Source organism: Alligator mississippiensis, chromosome 3, assembly GCF_030867095.1.
Source record: "Alligator mississippiensis isolate rAllMis1 chromosome 3, rAllMis1, whole genome shotgun sequence".
Classification (NCBI taxonomy): Eukaryota; Metazoa; Chordata; order Crocodylia; family Alligatoridae; genus Alligator; species Alligator mississippiensis.
The window spans coordinates 260,780,105-260,792,968 of record NC_081826.1 but is presented as its reverse complement, the minus strand read 5'-3'; the positions used below and the strand labels follow the sequence as shown (position 1 = coordinate 260,792,968).

The following is a 12,864-nucleotide window of genomic DNA, read 5'->3' as shown; positions in this document are numbered from 1 at the left end:
TGTGGGCAGTGGAGTCCCGCAGGGCTCGGTCCTAGGATCGATACTCTTCAATGTCTTCATCAGTGACTTGGACGAGGGAGTGAAGTGTACTCTGTCTAAGTTTGCGGATGACACAAAAATGTGGGGAGAAGTAGACACGCCGGAGGGCAGGGAACAACTCCAAGCAGACCTGGACAGGTTGGACAAATGGGCAGAAAACAACAGAATGCAGTTCAACAAGGAGAAATGCAAAGTGCTGCACCTAGGGAGGAAAAATGTCCAGCATACCTACTGCCTAGGAAATGACCTGCTTGGTGGAACGGAAGCGGAAAGGGATCTCGGAGTCCTAGTGGACTCCAAGATGAACATGAGTCGGCAGTGTGACGAAGCCATCAGAAAAGCTAATGGCACTTTATCGTGCATCAGCAGATGCATGACGAACAGATCCAAGGAGGTGATACTTCCCCTCTATCAGGCGCTGCTCAGACCGCAGTTGGAATACTGCGTTCAATTTTGGGCGCCACACTTCAAGAGAGATGTGGATAACCTGGAGAGGGTCCAGAGAAAGGCCACTCGTATGGTTAGGGGCTTGCAGGCCAAGCCCTATGAGGAGAGACTGGGGCACCTGGACCTCTTCAGCCTCCACAAGAGAAGGTTGAGAGGCGACCTTGTGGCTGCCTATAAGTTCATCACGGGGGCACAGAAGGGAATTGGTGAGGTTTTATTCACCAAGGCGCCCCCGGGGGTTACAAGAAATAATGGCCACAAGCTAGCAGACAGCAGATTTAGACTAGACATTAGGAAGAACTTCTTCACAGTTCAAGTGGCCAAGGTCTGGAATGGGCTCCCAAGGAAGGTGGTGCTCTCCCCTACCCTGGGGGTCTTCAAGAGGAGGTTAGATGGGCATCTAGCTGGGGTCATCTAGACCCAGCACTCTTTCCTGCCTATGCAGGGGGTTGGACTCAATGATGTATTGAGGTCCCTTCCGACCCTAGAATCTATGAATCTATGAATCCTGAATACTACACTCAATTTACATCCATCAAAATACTGTAATTCAAGCAAAGTGGGTTGGAGGCACTGCCATTGAGTCGTCTTATATTTCATAAGTGTAAGCAACTACAGAAGCAGATCATGACAAATAGCTTCACAGTTGCCACTTATTCATACATTTTCCCAAATTAATCTAAGACACCGTATGAACTGAAAATAATAGGGGTTTATATGTTATTTACATGTATACCCAGGTAACCTTAAATCTGGTTAATCAAAGGCAGATTAGATTTTCTGACACTTGTTGCAGGAATGGAGCTTCAGGATTAGCCATATGCTTCTTATGAAACCTTGGGCAAGTCACTTAGGCTAGGGATAGACATTCAAAAAGCCTGAGCCTGAATTGATTTAGCCAGGTTAGACTAACCTGCAAAGGTTAGGCAGAACAGGTTTCCAAGCATACAGACAATCCCTCTGGACTGAGGAAATTCAGGCACATGCCTGAAGTGGCTCAGGCTGGAAGCCCAGGGGCACTAGAGCAGCCCTCCCTTCCCTTGCAGAGCTGAGCTGAGGGGTGTGTGGCCAGGTCCCAGCAGGAGACTCTGATTAGGGAGGGGTATAAACCCCCAGCCTGCCTGCAGTCCCAAGCTTTTCCCAGCTCGCTGCTCAAGAAGGGTGGCCATCATAGAGGACAGTCCAGTTGTCCTCTGTCCTCTATTGCTATGAAATCAGATACCTTTATGTCCTCTATTTTTTTCTTGAAGAGAAAAATAGAGGACGTAAAGGTGTCGGGTTTTGTATCAATAGAGGACAGAGTAGCAGAAAACCGAAATGTCCTCTATGATGGCCACACTATACTCAAGGGGCGGGAGTGTTGCCAGCCCCCAACTAGCACTGAGGCAAAGCGGGGTTGTGCAGTGCATGCATCTGTTGATGATACGGAGCTTTTCAATCTTCCTCCCTGCTTCTGTATACTGTCTGCAGCAAACTGACAGGCAAGCAAGCTGGGGGGTGGCTGGGCTAATAACAGTGTCACCCCTGTCTCAATGTTTATCGCCCTATTAAGAAAACAGAGGGACATTACCAGCTACCTGTTGATTCTGCCTGTTGATTCAGCATGGACCCAGCAAGTGGTCTGCTAGCTAACACACTGATACCTTCTCCGCTTAGCAGGCAGTGGTGAGAGGGTGGTGGGGGGAGCAAACAGCTCTTAAACAGTTTTCCCAAGGAAGAACATTAAGCTACCTGTTGAATAGTTCCAAAAAGCCTGTCTGCCTCTGTCATCTCCCACAGCAGACTGTAGCCAGCATGTGGTCTGCTAGCTAATGCTGAGGTGTCTGTGAGGGATGGGGGAATGCCTGCTTAGCACAGAGTGGGGAGGGGAGCGGGGGAGCAGAAGCTAGACAGATGCCTGCAGAGACTGCCAAGCTCCAGCGAGGCAGCAGAGGGGAGGGGCCAGCGCTGCTGTGGAGCAGAGAGCCCCGCTCAACCAGAGAGCTTGCGGGGATGCTGGGAGACTTTGATTTATCTTAAACCAGCAAGGGGTCTCCGACAGACATGGCATAAACCAGTTTGAGCCTAATCAGTTAAGTCTGATACTACATTTAACCAGGTTTATTTCAAACCAGTTTCAGCCATTTTCAAATTAGTTTATGTGCACTGAACATCTGTTCTTTTATAGGTTTAAACCAGTTTCTGATCACGTACACTGTTTTTTGTGTAATGCCTGTCCCTAGCTTTTATATATGTATGTTCAGACATTACTGTGATGAGGGGTACATGCAAATAAATATTATACAGACTACTGGTGGCCACAAAGGATCAGTCTGGAAACTGACAGATTCACTGAGTCTGAGATGTAATTTAGAAGCTGTAAAAAAGCACAGACAATATTCAGTATTACAAGCCTGATTAATCAAATCTGAAAAAATTATGTAACTCTTATTAAACCAAAGAGGTACACTGCATGAAGGAGTTCCTCTCAGGAGATATACAAGAGTCAAGTGTTATGTTGGTTATCCACAGCTCTTTCAGAATGGAAATTGGGTGGATTCTCCAGAACATTCATCTTGAACCAAGCAACTGTTCACAAGATATCCCAAGAACTTCTTTGTACAAATATGTTGCTATGTAAACATATTCTCTCCAATTTTTCCAATTAAAATTTTTAATCTTCACGTCCACATACAGCCTTGAGTTATTTGAAACTTTAGCACTACACAAGTGCCCCATAAATAATACAAGAAAGCAAAGTAGTGGAGGCATTCTGAGTGAGGGGTATTTAAGAAAATAAAGATGCCTCATGCAAAGCATTATTTAAAAAAAAAAAAAATCAAAGGACAATTAGTATCTTTAATCATTTTGTCTGCAAACAATAGTCCTTTAACTTGAATTTGAATCTTAACTAAGCAGTCTGAAAAATTTTCAGAATACAAGCACTGACTATTTTATTAGTATAGAAGCAACTACTGTGAAGTCACTAAAAATCATGAGTAAAAATCATCATTACTTAAAGTGAAGAGAATTCTTTCATTTTTCATATTTCACAAGCTTTTAAGAATCTGCACCTAAGAAAGTTAGGGTTTGTATTTTTTTTAAGTTTTCTGTCCAAGCAGAAAAGGTTACTGATGCCCCCAAATTGTGATAAAAATAACAAAGAATTGTTAAGTTTAAATATTGGATCAACAATTTTTGTTTTTAAAATATTGATAGGGTCCATTTACTGATGAAAAGCTTCTAAGCGTATTCTCTTGGGATCATCTGGATGTCTCAGCGCAATACCATATCGCAGCAGCAGTTCGATATAAGGAGGCCAAAAAGTGTCATTGATTGTTAAATATGGGTCATGTGGTGCACTCATCAATTTGTTTATAAGACTCTGGAAGACCAAGAAAATAAGATTCAGAATATGCAGGGGGAAAAAAATTAATTTGCATTTACTTAAACCAATAAAAACATTAATATGGCTATCATAGGAATTGCTTACCCAAGAAATACAAGGTTTTCTGCCAGGAGAAATTTACTAAATAATATTCAATTAGTTTTCATTAATATCAAAGTTAAGAATATAAGATAAAAAATTAAGTTGTTTCTTATCCCTTACTTAAATTTTCCCCCTTATCAAAAGCTGATTTGGGGTCTTTGTACATTTATATAAGGTGTTCAATATGAAGACAATAGGAAGCAATTTCCTATATGTCTTTTAAAATAAAAACATCCTGATGATGCTGGAGTTTAATTTTAGCATGCATTTAATATGTAAGCTTCCAACGTTGAGAGCAAATTAGGCAAACACACTTTTTTTAAGTGCTTTTTCTCACTCAGACTCATCAACCAGAAGATCCTATTACTTTATGCAATTCTAACAGCTTGCTAACGAAAGCTCTGTTCCTTACCACTTTTCAGACTTCAGCACAGTAAAACTTCCATCCTCTGACCTCTCTAATCACCCCCTCAGTGAAAAGGCTCCGTTTCTGACTTTCTACTTTCCCAACCCGCTTCAGTCATCTTTTATTTACTTTTAACTTTACCTCCTAATTGCACAACTAAGAAAAGTAATGCATTATTATTTATCATATAGGAATAAGCAGGTCAGTGTGGCATTTTACAGATTAACTCATTCAGACAGTCTGCTTTGTCAGGCACTTAGAGTGGACTTTCAGAGCAGAGATACTATGCAGAAAGGAATACGGTCCTTTAAATGAAGCTCATGCCTCTCTGCATGACTTAATCTACAAGATGTCACACTGCCCTGCCTTTTACATAACTTCCAACTAACACAGCTAACTATCTCCTTCTATATATCATATATTAATACTTTTATGCTTCTGCTTTGTCACTCCTGGCTTGTCAACCACCAAGCTGGTAAATGGATTACTCAACTTCCTTAATTTATTTCTCAAACATGAGCCCTCTCTCCTTTTGTGCATGATAGGTAACATGCGGCACTTTCTCCTTAATTTTTGTACTGTAGTTACTAGATTCCAAGACAAGGTTTTCCCCCTTTTTAACATGGAGGGGAAGCTCCTCATCTTGGAATCAAGTACAAGGTAGTGGGGTGGGCAGGCAGCTGCTGCAGCTCCAACACTAGCCCTAACCCCAGGGTTGGGCTGGAACCACAACTGTTGCTCCCCATACAGCCTCTACACCCCCTGCCTCTCTCCTCTGTGATCTTGAGCCTCTGTCCCCTCTTTCCCCTGTCTCCTCCCCAAGCTGCTTCTGCTCCTTTACAGCCTCAGACCTACACCCCCTTCCCTCCGTCTCCCCACTTGCAGCCTCTGCCCTTCCCTTGCCCACACTCTGTACTGGCAGGCTCCATCCCCACAGCAGCCTGGGGCACACAGCACAGCCAGGGCCATCCCTAGGGCGGGGCTAAACAGGGTGATCACCCTGGGCCCTGCGGACAGTGCCGTACAGGCCCTACCATGTACCGCCACGCGCTGCCGGCTCTGGCTGGCCATGGAAGGGGGGGCTAATGGTGTTCAGGCCCCCCAAATGGAGGGCAGCAGCAGGCATAGCCTTAGGCCGCACGCAGGGGGGAGAGGCAGGCACACTTAGCTACCCTGCACTCGCAGCCAGCACTGCAGCTGACCCATCCGCATCCAGGCAGGTAAGTTTCTTTGAATCTTCTTTATCACCCTGGGCTTGGGGGCGGGGGTGGCAGATCAAGACCCCTGTAGTGCAGGGAAGAATAGGGTAGGGGAAGGGCGAATCATTCACCCCTGCCCCCTCCCTGCTGCACTATGGGGACTGTCCCATGACCAGACCTGACTGGGGCACCATTCCCCATGACCGGGGCCCCGACTGGGCCAGGTTGTGGGACAGTTGGAGCCTGGCGGCTCCTCCGTGGGCGTGGGCAGGCGACTCATGATGCTGCATACACTGCGGGGAGCCAAGGGGGTTGGGGGGAAGGGGTTTCCACCCCCCTCCTGACTCCCCCACGCCACACTCCTGGCCAAGCCACTGGGCTCCAATTGTCTCACAACCGGCCTGGCCAGGGCCCCAGTCATGGGGAATCGGGCCCTGGCCAGGCCAGGTTGTGGGATAATCAGAGCCCAGTGACCCCTCCAGAGGAGTGGTGGTGGGCAGCCAAGGGGGAAAGGGGGCATGTGGCCCCCTGATCTTTCCAAAGGGCAAGTAGGCTACAGCTGCGAGCTGCTCCGTGTCTCGCCACTGCTCCTTTGAAAGCAGCGTGGTACAGCACAATGTGCCTTCCTGCCCAGCCCACCCAGCAGTGGGATACACAAGGCAGCGCTCACCGCTTTTGAAGCACTGGGAGCAGGGAGGTGTGGAGGCAAGGAGCCCTCCAGCCCAGCAGTGCAGCCAAGGCTGGCCCTGCTCCAGCCCCCAGCTCTGGGCCCCACCCCTGGGTGGTGCGCAGCTGAGGCCAGGAGGCAGCCAGGGTCAGGAGCTGGCCGGGGCTGGGACTGGTGCGGCCGGGGCCGGGAAGCAGCCAGGGCTGGTGTAGCATGGTGCAGCGCTAGGCAATGCCACTCCCCCCTGTGGCCTTTTCACCTCCCCCTGCAGACCTTTCCATTGGGGGGGCGGGGCATATGCGCCCGCACATTCGGTGCCAATTTTTTTTTTCTTTCTCTGCCTATGCTGCTCACCAACCTGCACCCCCCCCCCCAGGGTGATATGCCCCAGGCCCTGCACACCCCTAGGGACGGCTCTGAGCACAACTGTAGTCCAGCCCTGTAGTAGCAGAATGAGCTCCACACTGTTGCTACAGGGCCAGGCCAGGGCCATGCTCTGTGCCACAGGCTTCATTGTAGGCAGAACCTGCTAGCACGGGTAACTGGTTGCGGGGAGGGGAAGAGGAGGGATCAAGTATAACATTTTCCACATATAGAATCTAATTATTGGGAGGTCATCAAAAATTCAGGGTCATCTTGCACTTGGGTAAATATAACATTAGATACCATTGCCTGTATACCTAACATCTGCCTTGATATATGCTTCCTATTCCATATATGGCATATGTTTTGTGAAGGTGACAGTAAGCACAGTACTGCCCATGAACACCACTGCGCTGACCGAATGTAAACATAAGTCCCAATTCAGCTATTGCAACTCCAGTCTCTGTCTTCCATAAATTCTAGGTTCTCCAGACTTTTAGCATGTACAGAATGCTTCTACTTGCTTTGTCACTGGTTCAAAGAAAATGATCATAACGTCTATCTCGAAACACCATAATTGGTTCCAGCATTCAGATCAAAGGCGACTGCCTTGTCTCAAAACTCCAGATTTGTTCAACTTATCTGCCAATATATTACTACATCTAGTCATCTACCCTATTTTTTCTCATCTGTCGTCATATTAATCTGTATTCTTTCATCAACTGTTTCTGTGTAAGACTTTTGCACAACTCCATTAAATCTTTATAAATCACTGGTCCATAGATGATGTGTAAGTGTTAACAGTGGGGGAGGGGGCAGGGGTTCTGTGTACAACTCTGTGCCACCATTGCCGCAGCAGCCCAGTCAGAGCCAGGGCCCCACTGCTGCTGGGCCCTGGCTCTGGTTGGGCTGCAGCCTCACGTCCTGCCAGAAATCTGGGGGGGCACATACCCCTCTCTGTACCTGCCCACATGTCACCTATGACTGGCTCTCTATTTCTCTTGTTTTTAATGTTAATTTTTCATTTTAAAAGCATCAAGTTGATTATAAACTTATTTTATAAAAAATTTTAATCGGACTGAAATGAGAATCGTCACTGAAGCGATTTGAAGAACAAAAGTTATATTCTTTATTAAAAAAATTCCTAGAATATAGGAAGCAGCATAAGAAAAATTACTGAAGCCTGTGAAAGGAAACTGCAAGGGAACTTAAAGGCATATGACATAGCAAAGTCCATATTTCTGCTGGAGGAGTAATTGAAGATACATATTTAAAATGCAAGGTAAAATAATGTATGTTTTAAATGTGTATTTAAATGCACATTTACATTAAGAATAGCTGTCCCGGTGTACTGCAGTTTATGCCTAACTTGTATTTGTGAGTTAAGCTTATTTTTATGGGGCTTTAATTAAACAGCTGTCACTATGGTATGAATGGGAGTGTCTTAGATTTCTACAAATAGTAAATCCTAAATTGGCAATCACAAGTACAAAAACTTGTCTTGTTTTGCATTTGTCTCTTTAAGAAACAATTCTCTATATCTAAGACAACAGTTTTGAAATTTAACAGGCACTAAGACTAGAACTAAGTTGCTCAACAAAAACATAAAACAAAGATAAGTGACACTCAATGCTTAGGCCAAGATAATTAAAATAAAAAATAAGTCTGAATTTCTGAAACTGGTTTGTTCTTCCAAAGAGAAACAGATTTAATTTAGGTATTCTGATACTCTTCGAGCTTTTAAAGTTATTCAGACAAATATGAAGGGCAATTCTAAGATATTAAATGTTTTGAAATGATGTTTCCACAGAGAGTAGCCACTCATTCAGCTATTTTATTTTCTAATTTACTTTCACATCCTACCTAATTTGGCATTAACAGTCATGCCGAGATACTTGAAGCAGGTAATATGAATTTGAAACTGATGACATAAGTACAGATTCACAGTCTGCACATTCAAGTAAACCATAACAATGTCATAGTGACCGCATCTGAACACTAGAATGTGGTTATTCCCTAAGGTTTCCTTCACAGCCTCTCCCACACATCCCAGTAACTTCTTGAAGGGAAAAAGCCATAATCCCAAATACAAAGCTTTGAGTAAGAGAGGATGCTGGCAACCAAAAGGTCCTTTCATAATTTCAATTTCATAATAATTTATTATAATTTGTAAAGAAACAAGTAAGATTGCCTAGTCAACCATCTGGGCATCCTTGACAATCTCTCTGAAATACACTACACCGAGGGGTAGCACAGACTGTACCTGGCACACACAGAGATCCAATCTGGCTTGTGAAGGTCTGATCTGACATGAGAGATCAGTGGCACAGAGCTGCACTGTTCCACCACACCCCACACAGTGCTTCCCTCCATCGAGGAGCCTGCTGCTCTGCCACAACTGTGCTAGCTCTCACTGTGGAAGGGATGGGGATTATCAGTAAGGGGAAGTGCAAACAGTTGGCTGCAATGGGGTGCAGACTTGCAGCCTACTTCATAGATTTCATAGACATTAGGGCTGGAAGGGACCTCGGAAGATCATCGAGTCCAGCCCCCTGCCCAAAGGGCAGGAAGTCAGCTGGGGTCACAGGATCCCAGCAAGGTAAGCATCCAGTTTGCTCTTGAAGGTGTTCAATGTAGGTGTTTGAACCACCTCCGGTGGCAGGCTGTTCCAGACCTTGGGGGCTCGGACAGTAAAGAAATTCTTCCTTATGTCCAGCCTGAAACGGTCTTGTAGTAGTTTATGACCGTTCAACCTAGTCGTCATCCCTTGGGGCGCTCTGGTGAATAAACGTTCCCCCAGATACTGGTGGTCACCCCTGATAAACTTATAGGTGGCCATCAGATCACCCCTAAGCCTGCGCTTTTCCAGGCTAAAGAGCCCCAGGGCTCTCAGCCTGTCATCGTAGGGTCTGCTTCCCTGACCTCTGATCATGCGCGTGGCTCTTCTCTGGACTCTCTCAAGCTTCTCCACATCCTTTTTGAATTGTGGAGCCCAAAACTGGACACAGTACTCCAGCTGCAGCCTCACTAAGGCCGAGTACAAGGGGAGAACGACGTCCCGGGACTTGCTTGAGAAGCACCTATGGATGCAAGCCAGCGTTTTGGTCGCTTTACTAGCCGCAGCATCGCACTGCAGGCTCATTTTCATCTTGTGGTCAATGATGACCCCCAAGTCTCTTTCTTCCATAGTGCTAGCCAGCGTAGCACTGCTGAGCCTATAAGGATGCTGCGGGTTTTTCTTCCCAAGGTGGAGAACCTTGCATTCATCAGCGTTGAACACCATCAGATTCTCGTCCACCCACTTGCTGAGCCTGTCCAGGTCAGCCTGGATCACCCGCCTGTCTTCTGGTGTGGATGCTTTGCCCCAAAGTTTGGTGTCATCAGCGAACTTGGCCAGTCCACTTCTGACTCCAGTGTCCACATCATTAATGAATATGTTGAACAATATGGGTCCAAGGACAGAGCCTTGGGGGACCCCATTGGTCACAGGACACCATGACTCCACTACTGTGGAATTGGGGTTGCAAAGGATGGCCCACACCAACAAAAGCTTGCCAACCCCTGTACTATACAAACAGACCCATCAATTCCCTCAGACCAAATGGAACAAACCAACCATATAAATATATTAGAAATGAATTAACCTGGTGCATGTATATCACAGCTTCTGTATTCAAATAACACAAACAAAACAAATGCATGAAAACTGGGTATTTAATCAAAACATTCTTTTAAACATCATATTTACTCGCCTATCACATGCCCCCAAATAAGACACAAGACTCATTTTGGGACAGCAGAACAAAGAGTAGATTTTTCCTGAATCTTAAACGGTCACAACACATGCTTACCAGTGTCAAAATATGGGCTCACCAAGAAGCTCAGCCAAAAGCTACTGCCAATTCAGCAGCAGCTGTAACAGGGTTAAACCTCAAGAAAAGGGTGTAATGTTTGAGGAGTGGACTCCACCCCTCCTGCACATGGTTGGGAAGGGAGCAACATTACCACAGTCCCACGTCTCCATGTTGGTGTGCAAACCAGTTTCCTCATTTAGAACACACACCCCAATTTTGGAGGGCTAAATTTAGGGGGAAAAGGTGCATGAAGTATGTGAGTAAATATGGTATTTTTATCCAATACTAAGGACCCTGGCAGATGTTACACTTAAGAACCAATTAACTAGTTACTTACGTTTTAAGCAGTAACCTAGCCACACATTCATCCACTTTATGGCATGATACAATTGTTAATAAGCCACAAAATTATCACACCAAATATGCGCACTTATACACATGACAGACGTCTGCTCCAACGCATCCTGACTTGATTAATCAAGTATGCTGGAGCATGCTAATTAGCGTACTCCAGCAGCCTCCATATCACATACATTCAGCATCCCCACGCTTCAAAATGACAGTGGGGGGGGCTTTAACTAAAGCTCAAATAAGCTTTAGTTAAAGTGCCCCTGCTGCCATTTTGAAGAGTGGGATGCTAAATACACACGATGCTGGGGCACTTTAATTAAAGCAACTCTCACAGCTGCTTTAATTAAAGTCCACCCCCTTGCAGCATGTGTATAGACACCCTATGTGTAATAAGTTTGTGGCTGGTCCCCATCGTGCCTTAAATTGAACATGTGGCCAGCGTGCTCCCAGAGCTGGCCACCTGGAGCACCAGCCTTGGGAGCACACCGAAGCGCTTCAAGGCACCAGCGCACTCCTGTTGCTGGGAACACCACTCAGTTGATCACAGAAAGTAACAAGCTGGATGCCCGGTACACCCAAGGATGGGAACACCAGTCAACTGACTGGCATGCCCAACCACAAGCGCACAGGGCACCTGATGCCTGGCGTGCTACATGCTGGTGCAGGGGGAGCCTAGGATCATAATTATGGAGCATGCTAATTTGTAGATAATTATAATCCTGGCCTCCCCAGGCACCAGCAACAAGGTGCAATTGGGATCCCCAATCCCACAATTGTGCCTCCTGCCAGGCACATGTGGCATGGCAGGAGGTGTGATTGTTCAGATTATGAATCAGATTCCATCGCACTTTAATTAAACATTTGTCAGTAGCTTCAATTAAAAATAAAAAAAAACTGACTTAAAAAATAGTCAGTATAAAAAGCAGTTGAGAGTCAATAATTTTCCAGCTCAAACTGTAGGAAAACCTATTCCTGAAAGAACAAAGCAATTTCTGACAAATAATTTTGGGTTCTTACGGGGATAAAAATGCAAACCCAGTAAGACAATTTGTAATGAATATTTATTCTTTTATTTTAGTTATTTTAACTATATTTCCACATATCTCTATTTATTTTATTTATATGCCATAAACTAGAGTTGAGCACGGAAAGAAAAAAGTATCCCATTTAAAATATCTTACCTCTAAAATTTCATGTAAAGTTATCAGCTGCATTGTTGGTCCTTTAGCTAGACTCTACAAAACAAAGATAAAATGTTTAAATCTAGCCAGAAAATTGAGGGGAAATACCTATCAATACAAAAAATTCAATGATCAAGGATTAGTTACTTTATTTCAAATTTGTTTAGTCATACCACATTACAGAAGTTACACATTTCAATTACACTGAGGCATGAGATCATTAGAAAATAAAAAAAGCTAAATAGTGTTTGATTAAATAATAAATGGTATTAAATATTACATTAATCAATAACTGGTTCATGGTTTATTAAAAATATACATCTTTATTAATGAACCTTAATAAGTAAAAAGTATTAATTCTACAAATGAGACTGATGAGAACACATAATGAATAACCAAGTAATTAAATACAAACCATATTTACCCAAACCCAAGACAACTTTGAATTTAAGATGACCTCCCAATAATTATATATATATATGGAAAATTTGTAAAATTTCATGTGCGGAACCTAATTATCGGTAGGGTTCTACTGAAGTCAAAAAGGCTGCCAGACGATTTAGTGGGCAAACCGTTGGCCTGGCAACCATTTTTGCGGGTGGAGTGCAGTGCTTCCCCCCCCCCCCAGGTTCTGACTGACTGAGGGGGCCCAATGAGCCCACCCCTTCCCACAGATTGGCTGTGAGGGCTCTATGTCATACAGCCCACCCCTCACCACTGACTGGATGCACTGACTGTGCCTCGCCACCATCTTGCTGTGCCAGCAGCCCTCTTCCCTGCTCCTGGGAGGCCCTCTGGGGAGCCAGCATTTTATTTTCGGTGATGTTCCCCCTGCCCCCAGGGAGCCCCTGCAAAAAGCACAGACCCCACACTTTTTGGCAGGAAATC

General features: G+C 45.0%; 1 protein-coding gene across 2 annotated transcripts in view; it reads right to left on the bottom strand.

Annotated features, from left to right (window-relative positions):
* Positions 1-3,121: 3,121 nt before the first annotated feature.
* Positions 3,122-12,864, bottom strand: part of CENPK (centromere protein K) — a 43,996-nt gene continuing 34,253 nt past the window's right edge. For both annotated transcript variants that reach the window (XM_014594077.3, XM_019495972.2), the window contains exons 10-11: positions 11,977-12,030; positions 3,122-3,850 (exon numbers count right to left, since the gene is read on the bottom strand). In XM_014594077.3, the coding sequence (XP_014449563.1) occupies positions 3,692-3,850; positions 11,977-12,030 (213 nt within the window). In that variant the 3' untranslated portion in view covers positions 3,122-3,691. The remainder of the gene's footprint in view (positions 3,851-11,976; positions 12,031-12,864) is intronic.